The sequence below is a fragment of the Acanthisitta chloris genome, unplaced genomic scaffold (genome assembly GCF_000695815.1).
Source record: "Acanthisitta chloris isolate BGI_N310 unplaced genomic scaffold, ASM69581v1 scaffold822, whole genome shotgun sequence".
Lineage (NCBI taxonomy): Eukaryota > Metazoa > Chordata > Aves > Passeriformes > Acanthisittidae > Acanthisitta > Acanthisitta chloris.
This window is the reverse complement of record NW_008660846.1, coordinates 20,848-46,475: the sequence shown is the minus strand read 5'-3', so window position 1 is coordinate 46,475 and position 25,628 is coordinate 20,848. Positions and strand designations below refer to the sequence as shown.

Sequence of the window (25,628 nt, the reverse complement as noted above, 5' to 3'; positions counted from 1 at the left end):
CATCCGCCCAGTGATCCATTATCACCTTGTCCCATTGTGAGGTGACTCACCCCAGGGGTGGGGAGCCAAACATGCTCACAGGGATATAAGCTGGGGTTTGGACCAGCACAGGTAGCCTTTTGCCTGCTGGATTCCCAGAGGACAAGAGCTGCTGCTGGACCTTCAGGAGAGGAGCAGATCTGCGGGATCACTGCTCCAGCAAAGCCATTGCTCCAGGAGGACTGCAGCTACCATTTTAATCGGACTACTACTAACACCCTGACTGACAGGGTGTCGGGGTACTTTCTGACTCTGTCAGGTTATTTTCTGACTCTGTCAGGTTATTTTTGTACTGTTGTATTTGTTGTTGTTTTGCTGTGTTGTTCATATTAAATTGTACTTCTGACTTGGAGTCTCTCACTGGTTTGCTTTCAAACCAGCACACTGAGACACCCAAACTATGCTATCACTTTATACCTCTGAGCACTACCAAAAAAACATATTTACTAATATGGCATGGCAAGATCTGTTTGTCTCCATAGCTGGTCTGATTCTTTCACTGACTTACTATTTTATATAATACTTTGTGAGTATTGCTCAAAATAGGTTGCCAAAAGTTTAAATCTACACTTCCTCATATTCCATTGATTCTTTCCATTCTTTTAAGCACATGCAGTACAGATGTGAGTTTAATCTCTAGATCTCTGTGCTGCCCTCCACAGTTTACTGTGTGCCCATGAGAAATCCTCCTGATTTTGTAACAAAAAACTAGAAGCAATAAACCCAAAATATTATGTGCCTGCTTACAGTACATCACCAGGCATTCACAGAGCTGCAGAACTGTCAATGAGAACTGAAGTGCAGTACAAAAGGTGGTGACCACTGATAAGGAGAGAGAAAGGAGTACATCCTTTTGTTGGGATGGAGGAATCACTGGAGACAAGGGTGTGCTTTCTCAGAGATAGGCTGGCTTAAAGGAGGAGGAGCAGCAGCTTTGATCCTGTTTCAGTGCTGAACAGTCCCAGCACATTCCTGTAATTGATGCTTAAGGAACGCTTAGGGTGTCCTTCATCTATACTTGGAGAAGAAACAAATACCTTCTTATAATGCTAAAATAAGAATCACAGAGTGGTTTGGGTTGGAAGGGACCTTGAAGCTCGTCTAGTTCCAACCCTTCTGCCATGGGCAGGGACCCCTTCCACTGGACCAGGTTGCTCCAAGCCCCATCCAACCTGCCTTTGACACTTGCAGTGATAAAGCATCCACTGCTTCCCTGGGCAACCTGTGCCAGTGCCTCACAGGGAAGAGTTTCTTCCTAATATCTAGTCTTAACCTACCCTTTTCAGCTTAAGGCCAATTCTCCCTTGTCCTGTCACTACATTCCCTCATGTAAAGTCTCTATCCAGCCTTCTAAGCCCCCTTCAGGTACTGGATAATAGTAAAAACCTCAAATAGTGCTCAGAATAAAATCAAAACAGAGCTTATTGGTAGGTACCTTCACATCCTCCCAGTGTGAACAGTGTTTGAGTCTTGTGTTTGAATTTTTCTTTTTTTTTTGGATAATAACCCTCCCTTATGACCTGCCTTTTATTTTGCATATTTGTTTGCAATGATGCTATCTCCATCTGTGTTGCAAAGCTCACTTTTCAGCAGCTTCTCTGTGATTTCCCAGCTGTCCTGTTATTTCCCACCTCATGCTTTTCTTTTCAGCTGAACCTTATTCACAGTGAAATCAGTAATTTAGCCGGCTTCGAGGTGGAGGCCATTATCAATCCTACCAATGCTGACATTGACCTTAAAGATGACCTAGGTAAATGGGGCATGGGTTGACACAACTAACGGTCACATGGAAATTATGGAACCCAGAATTTACTCCTTAGGGCTTTCATACCTTTTAATAAGAGCAGAAATTCAAATCTCTCAGGTCCTGTTTCGTTGAAGAACTATATTCAAAATCCTTTTCCAGCAAATCGGAATACTTGCAGCCATTGGTAGTCTTCAAGCTGATTTCAGTTCAAACAAAAAGTTTAAATTCTTTTCCATAATGATCATATGTGACTGTTAGCTATTTTGGGGGGTTTCTTATTTGGATACTTTGAGGACTAAAATACTTTTTTGTCAGGTTGTTTTCAAAATAAGCAGTTTCTCCATTCGACCTACAATCTCAGGGTTTCTTTCTGATACTTAAGTAGGCTTCGAGTTTTTTAAAAGAAATTATTAAATAATTAACTATCCCCAAATCTTTCCTACCTTGATTTCATGTTTAATTCAGTCAAATAATTTGTTTCCATTATGTTTCAATTACTGCCTGTCACTTTCACATTCAGCTGAAAACAAATGCTGCTATTATACCAACAGTGAACCATTGTATATGGTGAATTGCTTTTAAAGCTTCTGTCTTGTTCCAGATTGAAAAGAAACAAAAAAATACTTCTTCTACAGAATTTTGTTCTTCAGCAAAAGTGAAACAAAGATTACCTTTCATGCATTATGTACTGCATTCCCTTATTTGATTATCCCTGCCGCTGTCTTTTTTTTTAAACTTCCTCAATGGAATACAACCCATAATTCTACTACTGCTGCATTTCCTATGGGAATGTACAAGTGTAACTGAATGAGAAAAAAGATTTAAGAAAGCTAATTTTTAAATCAGCCATTCTCAGAAATGCATATATTTTCACAAGTGTCTCAGCCGTTCCAACACATAATTAGAAAATACACTTTAGCTTTAAACTCTAAGAACAACCATTTGTATTTTTTTAAGCAAATTTAGTCCAACCCTGGCTGCAAATACCTGGTTTCCTCCATGTGAAGGAGACTGGTGCTTTCAGAAACAAAATGGTGAGTTGCTTTCTGTGTGAAGGTTAGTGCCTGTCAGCTTATTGTTGCTGACAAAATGGAGAAACTAATTATTTTGTTTAGCTTGATGATCCTGAATTTCTTTTTTTTAAACAGATTCCATATTTTAATGTCATGCTCTGTGGGGAACTGGTTCTAGGTTTCTGCAAAGTGAAGTTGGGGCATTAGCTGATTTTAAAACTTGCGAATGATCTCATGTGATTTGCTCTGACTTGTCATTTTAACATTTATTTGATCATGTCATACTCAATATTCCTCCTCCTCTCTACACACACCTGCACACACAACTCAGCATACTCCTTTGGCGCAAGGTTTGGAGGTGTAAAGGTAGGAAAATATGGACGTTGGTACATGTGTAAATGTAGAGCCTGTGCTGGGTCTCTGTCCAACGTGGTTGATATACATCTGTTTACCTGTTGTAGTTGCAAGTTGTACAGGCTGACATTGCCACGATCGACAGTGATGCTGTCGTTCACCCGACAAACTCTGACTTCTACACCGGTGGTGAAGTAGGTAATGGCAAGTTCAGTGCTGCCGAGTTTGTATGTGTGTGCATGGATCAGCAGCCACCAGCTTGTTCTAGCTATGCAGATTTGCATTCATTTCTCACTTCCAGCAGTCCCCACTGATCATAAAGAGAAATTTAAGCATTGCAAACCCAATAGGCAGTTGTGATTTTTATCACCCAATCAGAAATGACAATAGAATGCACCACCAAAATTGCAAGTGCAAGAACAGTTTGTTCAATGCAGGCAGGTCAGCAAGGAAAACCAATTACCACATTGTTGGTTTGGTGTGTTAAATACCTGGTTGGAATGTGGTTTGAGCCTTGATCTTCAGAGTTCTGACCAGTTCCAGTACACCCTCTCCGTGCCATTTTTGCAGATGTTCACATCTGGATTCACATGCTGGATCCAGCCTGTCTGTATTTTCTGAACTGAGGATTAACCTTATGGACTGATGACCTTCCTAGCCCTGCTCAATGGTCCTCAGACCCACAAGCCCATGGATAGTGATGCAGCACACGTTTTTCAGGTGGTCAGTCATCTAATGAGAGAAGGGATGATAGAAAATATGACAGACCTCAATTTGACCCCTGAGTAACTCTTGTCTTAGTGGTGCCCCTCCCTGCACACAGTATTTTGAAGGATTTGGTAAAAGTCTAGCAGTACTTTCACTGAACTGCCTTGGTAACTTGAGAAGGCAAATCAGAATTTGGGCTGAATGCAGAAGTTGCTGGTAATGGTGATGACCTACCATGCTTAAAAATAAGTCAGTTGATCCCAGCCTCTGTTCTGCATCTCATCTTAACCTCACCATCACTGTTTCAGTCCTGGCTTGGAGGGACACATGTCCTGCTGCAGAGCTGGCAAGTCCTACACCACCTGCTTTTTCTGAAAGGGCTGTTTTCTGAGGAACAGGCAGAGAGATGTAGCTCTGGATGGCCTGTTGGGCAGGAGCACTGTGACTTGGATGGCTAAATAGTACACAGAGGCATTAAAAGTCTCGTAATAGCCTGTACCTGAAGAATATGCTTGCAAAGTCTGTCAGACCCATTTAGCCAATGTGCCTGTCTCCTACCCTGTGACAAAGAAATGCTTTGCTACCCTGCAAAGAAAATTTTCTCTCAAAGCTGGACTGCTCATTCCTTAGTGTAGGTTCCTGTTGCCTCTTGACTGCTGTAAGAAAGAATAGAAGTGCACAAATGCTTAGCTTCCAATGATTAACTTTTACCCATCTAAATTATTATTATTTTTTTAATTTTCGTTGGTTTTTTCCCTAACAATTTTAATGTACTGGGGGCTTATCCTGAGGATTTTAGAGCCTAAATTTCTGCTAACGCTGTTTTCAACACTGATACCAATGCCTGCTTGGAAAGCATGAGATAATGATCTTATTCTCATGGGAGTGACACATATTTATGCCTGTGAGCAAATAAGCTACTAACCTTGAAGCTATGAAGCAAGACTTCCATCAAGAAACTTGCTAATGTGGTGGAAAATGGTTAAATACAGTCTGTCCTTTCCCACATTAAGCTAATTTGCAACACAGATCTCCAGTATGATTTCAATGTAAACCCTCAGTGTTAATCAGAAGAAGAATGTAATTGAGGAGTAAATGCAGAATACCTCATGGATTCATACCAAATACTACTTTTGCTCTTCTTTGTACCAGATCTGCAAGAAGAGAGCTCAGAGAAATAAACTGACAGGGTTGTTCATTGCCTTTAATTATAAATTAATTCCCAGTAGAAGGGAAAAAGCTGATCCTTCTGGATTGAATTAAACCAAACTAGGCTAAATTCCATTAAATGTACGACAGCTTTGCAATGGCAAAGAAATGACCTACTTAATAGATCTTTGCTGTTCCTAGGTTCTGCACAAGGCTTAATTATGTTTCCCCTTGAAACAGGAGAAATTAAGGATTATGAATGTCATGGGTTTTAGGGCTGATCAGAGTTTATGGACTCATGGGGAATATAACTAGAATATATATACACAAATATAAATAGGAATGATATGGAAATACATACAACAAGAATGTAACTAGAATGGAAGACTCATTCCCTCCCCATCCCTTCTCTGTCAGAGTGATTTTATAAGCTCCTGGAATCAGCCACATCTGCTGCTCAGGCTCAGCAAAGGGCACTGCATGTCATGCTGTCTGGTGTATTGCTGCCTTTGGAGGGCACAGTGCTTCCAAGCAACTCAGTGCTGGTGTGATCTCCTTTCTCAGCACACTCCTGAGACACCTCACTGCTGCAAATAAAGCCATTACTGTCTTTCCTAAGAGATTTGTAAGATGGTTCTTCTGCCCCATTGTACTGGGATAGGTAACTTCAAGTTTCAGAAAATTCTGAGTGAGGAGTTTGGCTAAGTAGAAGTACTTTAAGTATTTCTATAAAAAACCTTAAATGAGCACAAAGAGCGAATTACGCTCTGCCCTACACAGTCTGACCTTGCAATGCAGCGTTTGGCAAACTCTGTTGTGAATTGGTTATGAAAAAGCCAAAGAAAAGGCAAACATTTTGTAATTGTCCTCAGCTTTTGTACCCCAAAAGCAATAAACTGCCACTAGCAAAATAAAGGCAAGGTCACAGAGTCAGTTTTTGAATGGAAAACAAATGCATTGTTTTCAACTTTTCATCTTTGGTTTGGAAGAAACTTAGCAAAACAAAAGCATCTTGCAGTCCTCTTAGTTCTTAGAGCTGTAACCCAATTTAGTAACCTGAATCTTGGAGGAGGGGCTCTGCTTCCTTGAGCATATAGTATGTGCACTTCCATCAGAAAATGCATTTTTTTCTTTCTTCATCAGTGTAAGTAAGGGGTGTCACCGAATAAATGTCTAGATCCTTAGAGATCCTAGTTCTGAATTTTTGGAAATCACTTTTCAAAGCAATATTGCAAATCAGAGCCTTTATGATATCACTGCTTTTTACTTATCTTTGTAATTAATATGCACAGTGCAAAATTATGTGGGATGCTTATGTAGTTAGGAAAATGCTTTCTTGGGCTTTTTTTTTAAAAAATATTAATATTTAAAACTAGAGCTGCAAAATAAGATCTAAACCATTTAGCGATGGACTGCCTTTGTAAACAGCATACCTTTTGGTTGCCCTGAAACACTGCACAGCTCTTCTCCTCCCAGAATGACTTTGTCCAGCTCCTTAGCTGTAGTTAGAGAAGTTCATTGGAGGAATATGTTCCTTAGAGATTCTCCTTATTTCTGAGGCTCTTCCTCTTGGTTAAAGGTGGCTCAACAAGCTGGGCAGTTACCAAGTAAAGCAGCCCGCTGCACTCACGAGACTGTTTCATTCCTGGGGCCACCTGTTGGGGTCAGGGACCAAGATCAGGTGAGTTTCAAATTCTTATTGTGGCAAATGGCTCTTTAAAACAATTTGTAAGAGAAGAGGGGAAATGAATCCTAGGGGAAGGAATGATGAACCTTCAACCACTCTTGAGCTAGCACATTCTTCTGGACCATTTCACACTAAGAGATGCTGGTGATAGGGAAGGAGGTAGGGATGTCACGTCAGATATTTGACATTAAAATCAAATCTGAGAATGTTAGCAAGGGATACCAGCGTGAGGTTTTTTGGGTTCTTAGGGTTGTCTTTTTTGGTTTTTTCTTTCTGTTGTTGTTGTTGTTGTTTTTAATGACTAGCTAATTCTCAAGTCCCAAAAGGTTTAGATCTTACTTTGCAGTCCCCAAAAAAAAAAAAAACCAAACACAAAAAACGTTTGGGCAGAAAACTCTAGAGTGATGTAATGAAAAATAACACTGAGTCATATGTCTGCTGTGGAAACCTGAGAGCTGAGGAGTAAACTAACAATTCTCTGTTCAGGGAGCACTTTGGAAAAGAAAGGAGGCAAGGAGTTTGTGGAAGCTGTCATTGAGCTTCGCAAAAAGAACGGGCCGTTGGACATAGCTGGAGGTGAGACTGCGCTCCGGGAACCCAAACCAAACCACACCAAACTCTGCCTCACATCACCCAGCCAAGCTCCTTCACAACAGCACTCAGGTTCCTGCTGTCTGCAGGAGCTTTTATGGGTTACATGATATTTGTATTCTCCATGTTTCATCTTAAGTAACCTTTACCAAAGTATCTGGTGAATGGGGCAGAGCCATGGTGCTACAAGTCAAACCAGTCTGGCCACAGGTACATGCACACACGAGTGGTGATTATTAAGGGCACAGTTCAGAAAAGCAATTAAGGAGATGCTTATTTTCGAGTCCAACTCTGTTAAACATCTGCTTTGCTGAAACGCCACTGCCTTTCACCGAACTTAAGCATGTGCCTAAAGTTCAGCATCTGCTTGGGTACTTAGTTTAATCAGTGCCAAAATCATCACTGTAAAAGCTTACGAGTTTTTGATGCCTAGTTATCAAAATTTATGTAATATCGGAGGAAAAAATCTACTATATGAGTAATAAAGTTGGATAATGGCAATATATAATTTTACACCATCTGTGAAATTGCTGACCCATGTTGTTCATATAGAAGGCTGATTCTGCCATCTGTGTTTATGCTATAAAAATAAATACAGTGTGCGCAGTTTTGTAAACGAATCCTAACGACAGCCGAAGGGGAGATGTAAGAATTCAGCTCTGACAGGAAAAATTACAACTGTTTACTTCTTGTGCTTAACACTTTGGGGTTTTTTTTTTCCCCTTGCTGTTTAAAAAATTTAATAAGTTTTTCTTGGAATTTTTGTTGTGCAAAAATACGTAGAATCAATTGCTCACTTTTTTTATTTTTTTCTAACTTCTGTACAATATTCCTTACTGGCCCAGACCAAAACTGCTCCAAATATGTGGCAATTTAATAAGAAAAGTTTGTTTTTCTCAGCCATCAGTGCATCCCTCAGATCTGGGGCCTGCTTGGCACTCTTACCCCCAGGGAGCTCTGCATTGTACTGGGAGAAACTGGCTGCTGGGGGTTTGTTGGAGAACTCTAGACCAGAACTGATGTGTAGCAGCACATCAGTTTCTCAACCTATGGGTATCCAGTTTCCACATTTCTCACTTATATGGGTATCCCTTTAATCTACCAATAACCAGGATCCTCACCTGGAATGTAACCAGCACAGAATGTGTCCATGGTTCTCTTTCTGTTTCTTACTTCCCCTTTCAGAGCATTTGCATTTGAAGGAAGGATCAGCTGCTCTTGCTAATGAACAGTTGTCCTCATCAGAATCCTAATGAGTTAATTAATGACTACCCTAGAAAACACTCCCTGAGAAATATTAAATTTGGTGATGTGTATCAAGACAGGACTTTATTCTTTCAGGATGAAGATGATATCCACATTTCACATCTGACTAGAGATATGTCAGCTGCTTTTAATAGGTTTTTCGTGGATTTATGATGTATTCTGGATCCGCCAACATTTTAGTTGCACATTATGACAAATTATCATTGCCTAACACAGAGGCTATTCAACATGTTGGGACTCTGCAAACCCACCAGAACATAAATGGTTTTGCTTCCATTGTCCTTCAAAATGTTCTGGTTAACCCCTGGTCATGATCCATATGACAGAGTCTATTTTCTCTTTCCTGCAGCAGCCATGGGATAGTATCCATATGTGATGATCATGCGCCAAGAGTTATTTCTATTACTCTTAAGTAACAAAATGCCTCATAAACATTCCAGAATGGAGTAGAGGATTTCAGACCTCGAAGCACATTTGCAAATCTGATTTTTTAATTTTTCAAAAACTTATTGGTATTTTTATTATGGTTTGTTGAAGACATAAGCTGTCATTTTATACCTACACTTTTGTGGGGTATTTTAGGGGCTGACTCTTTGTGTAGATTCACTGTATGCTCTTGTGAGAGTTCACCTAGCTGGTTTTCTTCCCTCAGCTTGTGATTAAGTGGTTTTCAACCTCCTGGCCTCTTTTTTTTTTTTTTTTTTTAACAAACCAAAGTTACAATTTTTTATTTGCAACCACGGCCCTGTGAGCTTGGAAATGGCAGAGATCCTCTTGCCCTGGTTTCTGGCAGGCAGAGCAGAGTTTGTTGTTGCTCTGTGATGGGAAGTGGTGAACCCAGAACGTGTTCTCCTGCAGAGAAGGCCTCTCATCTGGAGAATCCCTGCCTGTCAGCAGTTTGTAGGAAGGCTCTGCTGCATCTTCTTAGTCCCCACATGTCTATGGTAGTATCATGGTGACATGATTAGCATGGTAGATATTCTTCTTCATTAATTTGTACATATCAGGTCTGGCCTGTTGGTATATAAACAGTGTGAATCAAACATTGCAAGTCTGTAAGTGCGTCCTCTCCAACCATCTGTCAAGAATGTGATGAAAGAGAGAAACTAATCCCAGCATTGTGTAAGTGGTCTTGGATGGATCCATACACAAAAAAAAAGCTCAAATAAGGCCAGGCCCAAAGTCTGGAAATCAGACAAAACATCTTCATTAGAGCTACTCAGAAACAAAGCTGGAAATAAAACCGAAGTCTGAATTCACCTCTTTTTCAGCCTTCCTTAGGGGATTGCAGAGCACTAGTAGCTCTGAGCTGCTCCAGTTTGGGCTGTGGTGTGATCAGAAACCAGCCAAACAATCTGCATTTAGCAGGAGGAGCTGAGGGTGCCCAAGTCATAACTCCACGTGCCTGTCCAGCATACTGATATTTACTGTAGCTCTGTGGTGAACCAAACCAGAGCAAGATCATTCTTTGACCCATCAGGTTTATGTTCTGACAGATCCTGCCCTTCTCCTTACACAAGTTAGCACAGTCCTCAGTATATATGTGTTTCCTTTTTGTCAGCCATGAATTCTTGCCCTCTTTAAAATAAGCTCAATTGTAGCTATGATTTATAAATTACCACAGCAAAGTGCAGCTGGAAATGGAAAATACAAAATCTCTGCAATCATGTTGTATTTTAAGGCTGTGTGATTTGTAATCTAAAACATTCACAGGGGCTGAAGGAATGTCTGTTGATTGTTTGCTATTTTAATCACATGTGCACTCCTTTCATCCTAAGGAAAGTAATTGTGTTTCACTTTCGGTTCTTCCTAGCTGTTGTCAGTGCTGGCCATGGACTGCCTGCAAAATTTGTGATCCACTGTAATAGCCCAGGCTGGGGCTCAGACAAGTGTGAGGAGCTGCTGGAAAAGACAGTGAAGAACTGCTTGGCTCTGGCTGATGAAAAGAAGCTGAAATCAATCGCATTTCCTTCAATTGGCAGTGGCAGGTAAGGCTCTTGGGCAAACCTGATGCCAAATAGGTCACATTTTCTAAGTGCCATCTCATGTTCCAGTCCCTTCCTGTTGCTACAATGCTGACTTTTTTTCTTCTTCATTTAAATCAGTTCCCTAAATGAAGTGTTTCTTCTGGGTTTGATCAGGCCATGCATGGAGCCTACAATGTTCTCCTGAATACTTGTTCAGTTTTGGCAGATCTCGTAGTTATCCCTGCAGAATCTTAAAGCATGCAAATAGGACAAAGAGAATTCAAGAGAGCATTAACAGACTTTTTTCAGACTATCAATTTGCTCATATAAATCAGGGATGTGGAGGAGAACATGAAGAAAAGGGGTCTATTTTGACTAGTTTTAGTGCATGATTAAGCTTCCTGCAATATATGTCTTAGGATGGCTAGAAGACATGGATTAGTGTTTGTTTAAGCAGCAAACCTGAAGTGCCTGGATTGTCAGGATTTGCAGAGTCACTTCAAGCTTTCACCCAAAATCCATAAGCTGAATTCCATGCAGTTTACATCATGGGACTATTTCAGTAAAAGAGAAAAAAAATACCTTAAAAGCCTTTGCCAAAGTCTTTGAAAGCCAAAGTCTAAAGTTCAGGTCCTCTGGCTTTGTACAGGGTTCTCAGGGCTTTGAAAGTTGGATCATGTTCTTAAGAGTCTGAATATGGACTGACTACACCTTTAATCTGAGGATCTTGGGTGTGGAGGGAGGTTTGGAACACTTGGCCCTCAGTGCTGGCTCAGTATGAAGACCAAGGGCCAAATCTAGGCTGGATTACACAGCTGTATCTCTAACCCTGAGCAACTGCCTCTCTTGAATTTGCCACGAAAGAAGTTGGCTGATGTACAGCAAGAATATTCTTCCCATTGTGCTGTATTGCAACACTAGATTAATTCCTGCGTATTCTGTGGGCGAGGGCAGAAATCAGTATTTGAGCTTTTGGGTGAATGACAGTGAAAAAATAGAAGTTTCATTAGGATAGTAAATGTAAGCAACTTGCATCAGACAAATCTCCAGCTCAGGTTAATCTGCGTGGGTGTCATTTTAAGGAGGTAACTGGAACAAACTTTGTGGAATGGTAGAGAAATATAGCAGGGGGTTCATAGTAATCTGTTGCATTAGTTGTCAAGAGCCACAGACTGGCCAGTACAAAGAGAAGTTCTAAACTGTTTTTTTGGGAGAAACTCAATTCCTACACAGACTGCAGAGTGAGTGTGGAATTGGTTACGTAAAGTGAGACTATGCAAAGTATCTTCCACAGAGCTGTGTCTTTTCTGGATAGCTCCCAGCAAAGAACCATTCCCAGCCCTTGTTGCGAAGGAGGTGATTGGTATTGGAAGATGATGAAACCCTGAACAATCATCAGATTCACATTCTGTTATGAAATCTGGTTACTGACAGGCAGGATCTGTGGCAAGTTCTCCACTTGGCGTCTGCACGTCATTCTCCCTCGAGCCAGTTGAAGTGGTGTTTTTAAAAGATGGAGAGGAATCAAAAGGCCTTGAGTAACATATGAGGTTATGTATTTTCCTTTTCTTCTCTTAAACAGAGATATTCAAGCATAAATTAATTTTGGAGAGAACAGAATATATTCTGACAATACTCTTTACTTCTTTTTATGAAGTCAGAAGCATTAAAAAATAAAACTAAAGCTTTAAAAGATAGCAAATGCCAAAGACACCACATGTATGCAGCTGCTCTGGTACGGACATCTGTCAAGCAGACATCACCCAATAAACCCACATAAACAGTTTCATTCGCTTTTATAGTTGAGGAATGGGATTACATGAGGGCAGTTCAAATAAATCATGGAGGGAAATAAAATCACATACTTGTATCATTCAGTGGGCCAGATGCTTAGCCACAGCCAACTTGTGGAAAGCACAACTTGGGTGCTGCTCAGAGGTAGCCTGGAGTTCAGTCTGGTAGGACCAGCGGGAGAAAAGGGAAAGGAGAGGAAGGGATTGAACATGAAATCATCCTCAGAGTAGGGATTTCATTCTGAGGCTCTGACTTTGATCTGAATTGACACTGGTTTGGCTAAAGTCTCAAACGGTCTTTTTACAAGAATTTAACTCAGACCAGCAGATCAATGCAAGAGGCTTCTGTTTCATGTAGCCCACATGTGGCCGTTGGGCCAGCACGTTTCTGCTGATTTTTCTACTGTCTCTTTCTTTTGGGAGGGGACTCCTGGGCAGTGCATTTCCATCAGCTTCCCTGAGTGCCTGCATGCCTTTGGCCAGGCCACTCTTCATTCTTGGGCCCTGCTGTGACCACCCTGGGGGAACACTCAGAAGTTATGTGACTTCAGAGTTCCCTGAGAACAATTCAGAAACAGTGTATAGCCCAATTTTGATGCTGCCCTGCAGGACAGTTCCTGCTCAGGAGCAAAATTCCTGAAAGATCTCTTCAATGTATGCCAAGGATGCAGCATTCCTAAGTAACTTGCAATGCTCAGATGTGGAGGCTGCTGAGCCTGTGTCTTGTGTAAGCTGAGAGGAAGAAGTAGCTCCCATGTCAAAACTGCTCTCAGCTGATTAACTTGTCACACAGCTGATTCTCCCTGACCAGCTCATTTGGCTTTGGAAGAGCACAAGGGTTTTTTTACAATGCTTTTTTTTGGTCTCCTCTTCAATAGAAGAAGAAAGTTGGGTGTTTTCAGAAAAGACAAAACAGCATGAGCTATTTCATGCCTTCCTTTTTGCAATGCCACGACCATTATCTTCCAGCAGCATGTGTAGTATCACATGACAGGCAGGACTACCACAGAACTGCTCTCAGAGAGTATTTTCTGGTAAGGCAGTTGCCCTTCACATTTTGTGCCTTGCAGCATGGCATGAGAGGGAGAGCACAACATTTGTTATTAGTGTGGTGCTTCAGTGAGCAAGTGCTGAGTGATGTTGAACCTCTTGGTGCCAGAGCTGAATTTAGCCCAGCTTCGTTGAACTGCTGAGGAAACACTGAGAAACTCAGCCATCTGTGTAATCTGTAAATTATTTGGAGTATTAATAGTATGAACTTTACAATGGGGAGCATTGACTGGCCTATATCTGTAAGTGCAGGTCAAGGAAGCAGGTGATGTTCATCAGGCTCTGTGAAATTTTTTTTTGGGTGCTACTCCTAACAGTGGTGATATCTCATCACCTTCAGACTGGTTACTGAGGCTGGGGGAAGGCTCAGGATTGGGCCAGGGTGAAATCATAGTCTGAGTGAGTAGTCTTTCAGGGGTAACACAGCAACAAAGCTTAGGCCACGTTCCAGGTGGTTACCAGGTGTAATTTCAGGAGGTTGCCATGACCTAGAAAACTCACAGTTCAGGTCATGGCTTTGTTCAGACCATTCGACTTGAGCTTGACCTGTTTTAAGTTGAGACGAAACTTTCAGGCAAGGGCTGCTAGATAAAAATGCAAGGTACTTTGTAAGAAGGGTTGCCAGATTAGGTGCTGAGCTTTGAGTTTCAGTCATGCTTCACCTTTCCCAGCACATCTGAAATGATCAGGGTGTTGCCAATATTGTTTCTCACCACCAAACTGCTAGAACTCATTATCTCTTCCTTTTCAATTTGCAGCAAGGCCATACTACTTTTAAATTAATTAACCATTAATAGTAGTAAAACCGTTTTGTACTTTGGGTCTTTCCATGTTTTGCTGACTGTGTCAAGTTCTCTGTGCCTTTTTATTTTTCTTTAATGGTTCCTTGCTTTCAGGACAGGTTTCACTTTGCAGCTCCAGCCTATATCCTGCTTTCCTGAACACATAAATTTCTTGGTTTACTTGTCTGTTAGATAGAATAACTGACCCATCACGTGCCATAAGGTTCTACCCATTGATGTGTGTGGACTCTGTATTGATATTTTGGGAATGCTTTTCTTCTGTTTGAACATTTTAAGTCTTGCCTAAACAAACAAATTTGTAGCTTCTCATTCAGACTGTAAACAGTGGCTTTGCAGCTTTATTTACCATGAGGTGTTAGAGAAAAGCTGGAGCTTTCCCTGGGAGGTTAAACCATCCAAAGCTGGTTCAGCAAGTCTTGATTTTCTTTCTCTTTTTTTTTAATCTCTCTCTCTAGAAACGGCTTCCCAAAGCAAACAGCTGCTCAGCTGATCCTGAAAGCCATCTCCAGCTATTTTGTGTCAACAATGTCCTCTTCAATCAAGACGGTGTACTTCGTGCTCTTTGACAGTGAGAGTATAGGGATATACGTGCAGGAAATGGCCAAACTAGATGCCAACTAAGCCTAGAAAGCTGCAGTACCAGCCCCCTCTTCTGCCCATCGTCCTCCCCAAATCCTTAACTCATTGTGAAGCAGAGCATCCCTTATTTTAAATTTTGCTCATGGAGGGGATTAAAGGTGGGGTTTTTGTTGTTTTGTTTGGATTTTTTTGTTTGTTTTGTTTTTACTTTCTAAACTGTTTTATGTTGGCACTGATAGTTGGCATTACTGCTGTTAATGCACTGTATACCAGGCATCGTCTGAATTTAGTGTAATCTAGGAGATTTTATAGTTTTATTTTAATGAAGTATGGATTGAAGCAGGAAGCTGTTAGGAGTATGTAGTCTTTTACTTGTGAAAGAAACAGGCCAACCCTATTTTGTAACTGTGTTGTGGTGCTTTATCAATACATCGAGTGGCGTTCCTTTCATTTTTTAAAAGAACAGATGCTATAAACCTAATTTGTGTTTGTTTATCGTCTTAATGATGAATCTGGAAGAAAAAATACAGAAACCCTGTTGTCCCTTAATTATATTTACAATTTTGAAATCGTGTGAATTGATTTAGTAAAATGTTTGAACTGTTGCTCTTGGTGTAGTTGGATTAATTCTTCCCTTACGCCTTCATTTTCTAAGTTTTGAAAAGTTAGCTGTGAGGGGGATGACAATAGATCTCAGAACCAGCAACCTGGAGGCATGTTTGGAGATGCTGGGCCTCTTCCCAGTGCTGGCTGCATGTGTGAGTGCTCAGTCACACTAGCAGTTGGGTTTTTCCCAGTGTTCAGAATTCCCAGTTGTTGCTTCAGATCCTCTCATTCACAATCTGCCCTAGTTGCCTATTCAGCTTGGGAGGTTGAATCCTTTTAGATTAAGAAAGGCCTAGGATCTTTTTGAACTGCTTCCAGTCACTTAATGTTGAAGCCATTTTCTATTTTTTCCAAATATTTATGAGCTCTGTTTGTATTGGTTGCCCTATCCTTTGCACAGCTGAAATCCATACCAACATAAACCTTTATGGAAGCCACTTGGGTCTGTACTTTGAGCAAAAAGAAGTTACACTTGGAAAAGCTATTGCATGTGGATGCTGCTCTGAGGAAGCAGCTCTTCCTTTGAAGTTTTTAGCTGATTTCTAGGTAGTAGACATAAGTTTTCTATCTCTGTTGAAAACTTTCATTTGCTGATGAAAGAGTATTTCACATCCACACTGGATTGATACAGAGCAATGAGTGAACCAAATCTGACTGATTTTTCAAGTAAGCTCAGGAGTACAAAATATTGAGAATGTGTGGCTTGAAATCCTGCAATAGCTTTGGGGGGTTTTGTGTAGAAGTTGAGATACCTGCAAGTATCTGCCTTTGAGTGTTGAGAAACAACAGCACCAACAACAGAAGCCAAAATTTATAATAGAAAATAAGAGTGCAAGTCTACATATAAGCCCAAAGTTAAAAGGAGCAGAGTGTGCCTCAAATACATAAAGTGCTTGACCAGAATATGGGCTCAAACTCCAAATTTTTTAACAGTGCCAAAATGCATTTGGTGCATTCCTCAAAGATAGCAGCTCAGGGAGCAATAAATGAAATAAGGTGCAGTATTTCAGCATTTAATTGTGAAGCATCCTGTTACTGCCTTTGCATTGATCCTTAAAACTACACTGCACTTTCCCCAAATTTCACTAGATGTCACTAAAAGGATTGGAAAATAGAAAAAACCATGGATGAACAGCTACCTGAGGAAACATTTGGATGTGAAAAGGGCCCTAATTTTTTCAGCAGAAGGGGATCTTTCACACAGAAGGAAAGTGAACATCACACCAAGTGATAACAGCTTCTTGGTCTCTTTGCACTGTAGAATTTACTGTACAATATAAGCCTCACTTTTTTAAAGTCAAAAAGAGAAGTGTTTTTCCACAAGGCTTTTCTCAGTAGCTCAAAGTATAGTGTCATTTAACAGATCTGTCTTTTACACTGTTACACCATGCTGGGAGGGCCAACTTTGTCTTTCAACTAGGAAATCCTAAAGCAAACTATATTGTAACTCAAATCACATGGCCTTGGTTCATCTGGCTTCATATCTCATCTGTTTATTGAGCTGCTGATTTCATTGGGATTGCCTGTGATGTGCCATTTTCTTTGCTGGGATTCTGATCCTTTTGCAAGGAAAAAAAAAAACCTTCAAAATTGTTTGCAGTTTTAAAGTGATCTCATAAGGGGCATCACCATTTCCTCCTTCTGTGCAAACACCAGAGCATCCTCTTTTTTTGTATTCATCCAACAGCCCAGAGCTCTCCATGGGGTTGTAGTCAGGTGGGGATTGGTCTCTTCTCTAAGGCAACCAGCAGCAGGACAAGAGGGCACAGACTCAAGCTCTGCCAGGAGAGGGTTAGGTTGGATATTAGGAAGATATTTTTTACAGAGAGAGTGCTCAGGCACTGGAATGGGCTGCCCAGGGAGGTGGTGGATTCACCATCCCTGGAGGTTTTCAAGCTGAGACTGAATGTGGCACTTAGTGCCATGGTCTAGTGACCACAGTAGGGTTGGACTTGATGGTCTTTGAGGTCTCTTCCAACCAGGTTGATTCTATGATTCTGGGTGTTCAGAGAATACTGTGCTGCTGCTGCTTTGACCCAGCCTGTTCCACAGTCAGCCCTGAACCACTGCACAGCTGGTCCTCACCTTACCTGTGGCAAGGAGAGTGCCTGGAGCAGTGTCCTGGTCTCAGCCACAGCTCTGCTTTGCAGCTGGTGTTCCCCCACATTTCCCACAGCCCTGGGAACACTGCTCCAAGGTCCCAAAATCCAGCAGGCTCTGTCAGATCCCAGAACAATCCTGAACTCAGACAGCCTGAGTAGATTACGGAATATATTCGAGAACCTAAAAAGTAACATATCAGGTTACATGCATAACTAGAAAACCAAGAGAAGAAATTCCCGCTGCCATGCACTGTAGCCAGGACATTATTACTTTGGGGATGTCCCTCGCGTTTTGCTTGTTGGAGCTAAACATGCAAGCTCCACTCATGAAAAAAAACCTAAAAAAATTAATTTTTCACACTCAGGGAAGGCCTTAAAATTCATCTCATTCCAACCCCCCTGCCACAGACAGGGACACCTTCCACTTGATCAGGTTGCTCCAAGCCCCATTCAGCCTAGGCTTTGGAACATTTCTAGGGATGGGGAATCCTGAGGGATTAAGAACTCAGAGAAAGTATCCCAAAAGGGAAAACAACAACACACAGACAAGGCACTGGGGCCATATGAAGGTTGAAACAACCGAAGAGGCAAAAGTTTACAGAGAAATAACGCCCCAATTTCCCAGCATTCATTAGCACCAAGTTTTTGTGAGCTCCATTCCCCTTGATCCTAGCTAAAATTGGGTTTTCTAGCCTGAGAAACAGCATTGACAGGAGCTGCAGGTGCTGGCTACTTGGAGATGAGGTCTGTAGCCTGTGATAACTAGTCACATACTCTGCTCTGCACTGGTTTTACAGAGGACAGTAATACCTCAAGTTGTAACAGCAACTTGGAGGGAGCAGCATAATTGATAGGCCTGAAGAGTGCAGGTAAGTAGGAGGATTGTATTTATATCCCTGGCATGAAACCCAAAGGGAACCAGCCTATTGCACACTGGCTAAAGTGCTTGAAAATTGCCACCGATTCCTTTTTGTGTTGAGTTCTTCAGAGATTTATTTCATTCCTCCATAGAATCCCACTTAATGCCTCCACAACTCATGTTTAACCATTATCACTAGCAACCTGCTCATAAATGCTTCTTCCTTGTTAGATTCCACGACCAGGAATCAAGGGGAGATGATACTGCTGTTTCCTAATACAAAGGAAGGAGCGACAATGGTTCACAGCACAGCCCATAAAATCCCAACTCTTCCCCACTTTTTCACCAGCCTGGTTAACAGAAGAAATTTGATATTTTTGTACCTTGAAATGACTAACCTTCTTAGGCTTAGGAGAATAAATTAAAGTTGAGCCAAAGTATGCCTCAGCTGCAGCAATGGGCAGATTGATTTGCTTTCCATCTGGGAGATTAAATTCCACTGCCAAAAAAATGGCACCAGCATAATTAGCTGTCAGTCAAGTTGCAAAGAGACAGACTATGTGGGATAATTGAAAGCCCTGCAGCTTCTCATTACATACTACAGTAGCCCTATTTGCAAATTTCCACCTTGAAGAGGTTCTCCCAACATGGTCAGGATTGTACTCATTCCTCCTGGCACATTCTTCTGAAGTGAAACAGGAGTATTGTGCAGGGATGGATTAATTTTAAGTAACTCACTTAACCTAAGTTGGTTATAATATATTTGTCAACAGCCCCTGACAGCTCCACTAGGCTTTAACTGCAAACAAATTCGAACAGCTAGAAGGAAATGGTACCTCTTCCACTCTGGTTATGCCCAGGAGACACCTTTACAAGCATAAAAATCACCTTCCTCCTTCTCCCTTTTTTTTTTTCTTTCATGCACTGTCCTTCCCTCAGGAGTCCTCTTATTCATCACATTTGTATTCATAATGAATCCATCAGTATGCAATATGACAAACATACACCTTCCATAAAATACTGAACTGTTTTTTCCTCTCCTATTTCCTGAGGCTTGAGCAAACTTTGGCAATGGCTGAGTATACAGGAAAGTTTAGGAGAAACTGGTACTTCTGATGGTCAAGCCTTGCTGGAGGCTGTGGGGTCATCTTGGTGAGGAGGCAAGAGCCAGAAAGGCTCCTAAGAGTAAAGTATGTTACAGCTGTCATCCCAAAACCACAGGGAATATGTAAACCAGGTTTTGCTTCTGAGTATAATGGGAGCCAGCACTGCCTTCAGTCTTCTAGGGGGAGATGTAATTTCTGCCACTCTTCCTAAAAAAAAAACCCAAAGAGAATTGGGTCCATCACACTCTCCAATTCCCCAGTTTTTAGACAAAGTACATTTTAGACAAAAGTACCACCAGCTCCAGCTGAATGCCCTGGCCATCCTTCTCTGCCCAGGCAAGGAGGCAGCTGGGAGCTATCTGATCACATCTACAGTAACATGGTTTAGAGCAACATCCCAAGGGTGGGAGGGATGGAGGAGATTTTGTGGGTTTCATCTGCTTTTGGAAGCCTCGAAGTTCTCAAATCCAGAAAAGTTACTGGTTCCCACAGAAGAGGGAGCCAGCGTCACACCTCCCACATGGCTCGGGAACCTCGGAGCTAATAAAGCCTGGACTAATACACTAATAACTCCTTCTTAAACCAGAGCTTTCATTATAAAGTGTAATTTATGTTCACCTTTAAGAACACCACAAACCTGAGCCCTCCGACAGGCCCAGGTTTGCTTCTTGCCTCCCTGCAGCACTTCCTCAATGCTGAGAGTGTTTCCAGACCTGCTGGGACTCACTGGTGTGAACTGGAAGCCAAACTGGGACCAGAACAGGTGGTTCATAAAACACCTAAAGCCAAAGTAACGAAGTTGCTGCTGTGATGAGAAGAGTGTCTTGGCACAACAGAGCAAGACAGAAACTGCAGAGAACGGTGTGAAACTATTTCTGACTCTTCAGGCTCCATCAGAAATATAAACACACCAATCTACTCCTGTGTCTAGATGGAGCAAGTCAGGATTTAGCACACAGACAGGTCTCACAGTGGCTTATCCTCATGTATGTCAGGAATGGGAAAATTGCCCCTCTCGTCTGTGCACAATGCCCCTTTATGATTTATTAGACAGTCCTCCTTTTTTGCCTCAATTACTCACTTCAAAAGAGGGTGGAAATGGGACATTCCTAGCCCTAATACTAAATGCATGTAGTCAATAAAAAAGAAAAAACACTGAAAAAATGTTTAAAGGGAGGGTGCTTAAGTTATTGCAGCCCTTGGGAGCATTAATGTATGTGCCAACAAGTTACTGTATGTGGCTTTAACATGCTTATTTATTCTGCTGTGCAATAAAACTCTGTCTTAAATAGTGCCAAAACCTGTTTGCCATAGCAACCCCTCATCACACATGTGTTCCAGTAGTACTTACAAGCACCTTCTTAAAGAGAAATACACAGCAGGATGAATAAGCTTGTGACCTTCAGGGCATTTTTACAAAGTTTAAAGCACCCAAGTAAATATTACTTCGGACTGAAATATTTCTTCCAGGTATTTTTTATTTTTTTTCTGTTTGAGCAACTTTAAGCAGTGAAGCAAGGCTTGTTCCTTGCTCAATTCTCTCCAAGTGGAGCTCTAATGACCTGGACAAAGCACAGAGCCTGTTTTTTTACCTGGCAGGGCTCAGGTGTTGCCAGTTGGCTGGGGAAACCTGGTAGGGATCAGCTGGTCTTCTATAGTTTCGAGTGCACTGCAGCTGTTCCTGGTGTAATTAGTCACCCTTTGTACTGGCACAAGAAAATAGATGTTTTCCCTCCTCCCATCCATACTCAATGTTTGCTCAGTCTAGCCACTGGCCTTGAATCCAACCATGCACGTGTCCATAATAAAGCCACATAATGCTAGTGTTACACATCCAGTGCTGCCACTGCCCAGGAAAGGGTTTGATCCTATCTTCTTTTTCCACTGCTTAATTTACTGCTGTACCTTAACAAAACTGGCACAACAAGGTCATTTCCTACAGCAACAGGAGATGCATCCATGGGCAGCAGCAGGAAACTGTGTGAAGTAGGTCTGTGTTTTCCTGCTAAACAATCCTCCCACTACAAGGCTCTATGGTGAGGGATTCCCTGTAGGAAACCAGGTTCCTTGGAATGCTGCCCTCTTAGCTGTCCAACAGTGACAGCTCAGCTGTACACAGCACTAAATGGAGGACCAGTCTGATTGAAAGTGCCCATTTTTTATCATCACTGATGGTTTGTCCTGTTACACACAAGCAGGAGCAGTGGATGAAGCAGCCAGGTAGATTCTGCCCAGGGTGTGGGGGCTGCCCCCAGGAATGTTTAATTGCCAGGAGTTATCCCATCTGCCCTTCCCTCCTGCCTTTCTTCTCACCTGCTTCACTTTGTGGCATGCACACTCCTTTCCTTTCCAATTCAGAGAACATTATTTTGTATTTCCCAAACTCATCACAAATCTGTACAGGATGATGCTGTACCTTTGCTGCCCAGATCTGGAGAAGGCAAGGCTGGGTCTGCAGCACAGCACTCCACAAGCTCAGGTGGCTGAGGCCATCAGAATTAGCTGGTAGAGCCTCCAAGAAGCCACTCACCAACAGCTCCAAGGACTCCACATATCAGCACATCCTGAAAAGTCCTCTCTGCCCCCCAGAAGGATTCCCAGTGCACTCCATCCCTGGAGGGACTGTCCAGGTGTAAGTTCATGCTTGGAGCATCCATGAAGACATGTCCACTTCACTTAATTTGGCAGATAAGATTGCTGGGGGAGAAATAAGAGATAATTTGGTCCTCTGTCATCATATAGAATAACAAAATCACTTAAGTTTGAAAACAAAAAATTCAGATGATTATATCCAACCATTAACCTAAGACTGCCAAGTCCACCTCTAAATAACACAAGAAAGTTCAGTTTAGTACTTACAGGAAGAAAACTGTGAATATTATCCTCCTCTCCTGGGCCATGCACTTTCTCTAAAGTTGACAAATTTTTCCTACTCCATTGCCCACCTAAATCCCTGTCCCAGGCCCTGCTGGAAGATGATTGCTCTAGCACCTAGGAAAGAAATCCTAGAAGGCACCAGAAAACAGTTGTTTTAAAAATAAATGGGTGTGTATAAAGCAAGGAAAGAAAACAGTGTATTCTTAATGCTCCATTATTAACGGTGCTCAGGGAGGGATTTTCTGCTTTGCTGGAGCATGTAACAGGCTTAAATAAGAATCCCTATCAGAATATAACTTTGTAATTATGCAGATAAGAGTTTGTTCTTGTAATGACAACATCAACACTCCCAAACTGCATGGGTTAGACATTTCTGTAAATAACAGTGATGTCTCAGCTTCCACTTCCATGAAGACCACAAATGTGTCACCTGGACAAACTACCAACCATGTGAGACTCCAAGCACTTAATAGTGTTGTTCTGTTGGTTTTAGTGAGGATTTCAGCTCCTGGCAGGATTCCTGCAGCAGTTGTGCCAGGCAGGATGCTGATTTCCCATCCCTGTGCTGTTAATTAACATTTCAGCACCAGCTTAGGTGCAGCCTTTGATGCTCAGTGAAGCCTGTAGAGAGCCAACTATCCTGAGGACTGTTTTCAAACACTTCAGTTTTACTCTATCTCCCCAAAAAAAAATAAAATCACTCCTAGAAAGACATAAAATCATAGAATAGTTTGGGTTGGAAGGGACCTTAAAGACATCTTGTTCCAGTCCCCTACCATGGGCAAGGTCAACTTCCACTAGCCCAGGTTGGTCCAAGCCCCATCCAGCCTGGCCTGGAACACTTCCAAGGATTGGGCAACCTGTGCCAGTGCCTCACCACCTTCATACTGATAAAATATCCTCCTTTTTACCCTTTCTTTTCTCAATGACTGATGACACTTATGATCGCCTCACCACCTTCATACTGATAAAATACCCTCCTTTTCACCCTTTTTTTTTTTCCTCAATGACTGATGACACTTATGATTTCAGTGACCAGCACAGAATATAAACACAGCACTTGCACACCTGTAACTGTGACAGGGCATTACCCAAAAAATGCCAAATCTACAGAAATAACAGCCCTGTACAGTAAAGGATTCCTTCTGGTAAACTGTGATCTGCTTCTGTGCTATCACAGCAAATCTATGTTTTACTGCTCTGGCAGTGGCATTGATCCCCTCCACAGTAAGTGTTTAAGCAGATACTTGCCTTGCTGGAGAGCTGATTTTGGATCAGCTCTTTGCCAGTTCAAATCTGTGCTGAAATATCTGATTATGAACACTTCTGTCATGTCTCACAGCTTCCTAAATCCCAACTGGAAAACATCTTGCTATTATACTGGTGTCATCAGTTTAGATGAACACATAAAGTTCCATTTATTGAGCTGCACTTTTGCAGTGCATTTGCAAAATTCAGAAAATATGTTAGTGTGCTATTCCTCCTAAAAAGCAGGCACTGAAAACACACACTGATCTACTTGGGCATGTGTTTACAATTATTTCTGTACATTATTGTGTCCAAATAGCTGTTAGAAAAATTTCCAGGCTAGTGTGTATATGTTTAGTTTTACTCCAATGTCCATAAATGCATAGGAAATCTCTGCTGCCTAGAGACTTCTCAAAGTGTAGTTCTAAATGGAATCAAGTATCAGGAGTGATACCTATTACTGCATCCCACTTGCCTATCCCATTATGTAACTTGGAAGAATCCAAATATTTGGTGTCATTACATAGTGCTGGAGGCATGAAAATTCTCCAGGCTGATTAGCATCTTAAAATTTCTCACACTAAAGCACCAAATCCATCAGAAAGGACTTCTAGGTCTCTGCTGATCATTCATTTGTCTCATTGAAACCCTATGACTCCATTTTAAGAGCTTTTTTATAGACTCGTATAAAGGAGAAAGTGAACTTTTTAACATGTTTGCACTTCACTAAGTCAATACACATAAAAAGAAGTACAACTGGGGTTCCTACATGGATATACAGCCCAGAAGTGCTAAGCTGGTAAAGAGATACAGCTACCAGCTAGGCCAGAGATTAACTTTATTTATTTCCTTTTCTTCTCTTTGCTAACTCCTTCCTAGAGATGCAAGGGTCATCCAGGAATGTGACAGTAGGATGAGTCAGATCCCAGACTCTCCAGACAGATGTTTTACCCAGTAAATTCATGTGTGGTAGGTTGGTTTTTTCCTTAAATTATTCTCTTGGTATAGTCCGTGTTACTCTGTGGGTTGTTTTGCTATTGCTTATCCATCCTTTGAATGCCCATCCAAAACCAACAGCAGTTAGCAGGATTCCCAGAGCCATTTCTGCTTCTAAAGGACCTTTTATGCACCTTAAAACAGGCAGCCTCTGTCTCAGCAAGTTTTTCTGGGAGGACTTTGCCCAGTTACTTGGGATCACAGAGCAGGGCTGAGGATTAAGGCTATATTTCTCCTACATCAAGGTCTGATGCACATGTCCATCCTTCTACCTACACATCTCATGAGAGTTTATAAAGCATGGTGGAGTGTTTGACCATCCCAGTTCAATGTGTGCATTGTGGCATCTTCTCCCCAGAACCTCTGGTTCTTGTCCAGATCATTCCCCACACCAATACAAAGAGCAGAGAAAAAAAATCAAGGTCTCTGCATTGGTGTTGTTGGAGGCACTTGCCTCCCCTCTCTGATGCTTGTGAGATAAGAGAAACTTAGAGGAAGCAAGGCAAAGAATCTCAGCAGCTGCAAGATGCAGCAAACAAAACAGACAAGGTTTCAAATAGAAACCATCAGCACCTATACAGTTGTCTACTGTGTTTTATCCCTCCCCAAAAGTGAATTTTTATTAAGCTCTGTAAAAGCTTCTAAACCTAAAACTTTAAAAACATTTTTTTCTACTTAAAATGAAATTTGAAATGGCAGAGCTTTATTGAAAGTTAAAGCAAGAGTATTGCTAAGAGAACCACAGAGATGAACACTCTTATCATCATTTAAACATCTACATCTTCAACACTCATCCAGAACCCATCAGGAGTAGGACAATCAGCTTTTCCCAGGCAGACAGATTGTGAAGCAGCACCAGCCAACCTTTCCCATGGACAATTACATCCTTCATAGTCTAATTTCCAAAATGTTCATATCACTGACAAAGCTTAAGGAAAAGGTGTTTAATCCAAAACTCATTACATTGATGTAGTACCACTGATTGCTCAGTTTGTAGGACCTGCATGACATTTAGGAACTAAAAAAAACATGGAAAAACTCAAAGGACAGACTGGGTCTGGTGCCTCAGGGCACACAGATCAAGGTAC

At 41.6% G+C, this 25,628-nt stretch overlaps 1 protein-coding gene across 6 annotated transcripts in view; it reads left to right on the top strand.

Annotated features, from left to right (window-relative positions):
• LOC103797733 (core histone macro-H2A.1) overlaps positions 1 to 15,351 on the top strand; it is a 37,009-nt gene extending 21,658 nt beyond the window's left edge. For 4 of the 6 annotated variants that reach the window (XM_009069956.1, XM_009069960.1, XM_009069958.1 and 1 more), the window contains 4 exons: positions 1,690 to 1,789; positions 7,184 to 7,273; positions 10,368 to 10,542; positions 14,623 to 15,351. In XM_009069956.1, the coding sequence (XP_009068204.1) occupies positions 1,690 to 1,789; positions 7,184 to 7,273; positions 10,368 to 10,542; positions 14,623 to 14,788 (531 nt within the window). In that variant the 3' untranslated portion in view covers positions 14,789 to 15,351. Of the gene's footprint in view, positions 1 to 1,689; positions 1,790 to 3,260; positions 3,352 to 7,183; positions 7,274 to 10,367; positions 10,543 to 14,622 lie in introns of all 6 variants that reach the window. The other 2 variants (XM_009069959.1, XM_009069961.1) reach the window with 1 other exon arrangement.
• The last annotated feature ends 10,277 nt before the right edge of the window (positions 15,352 to 25,628 follow it).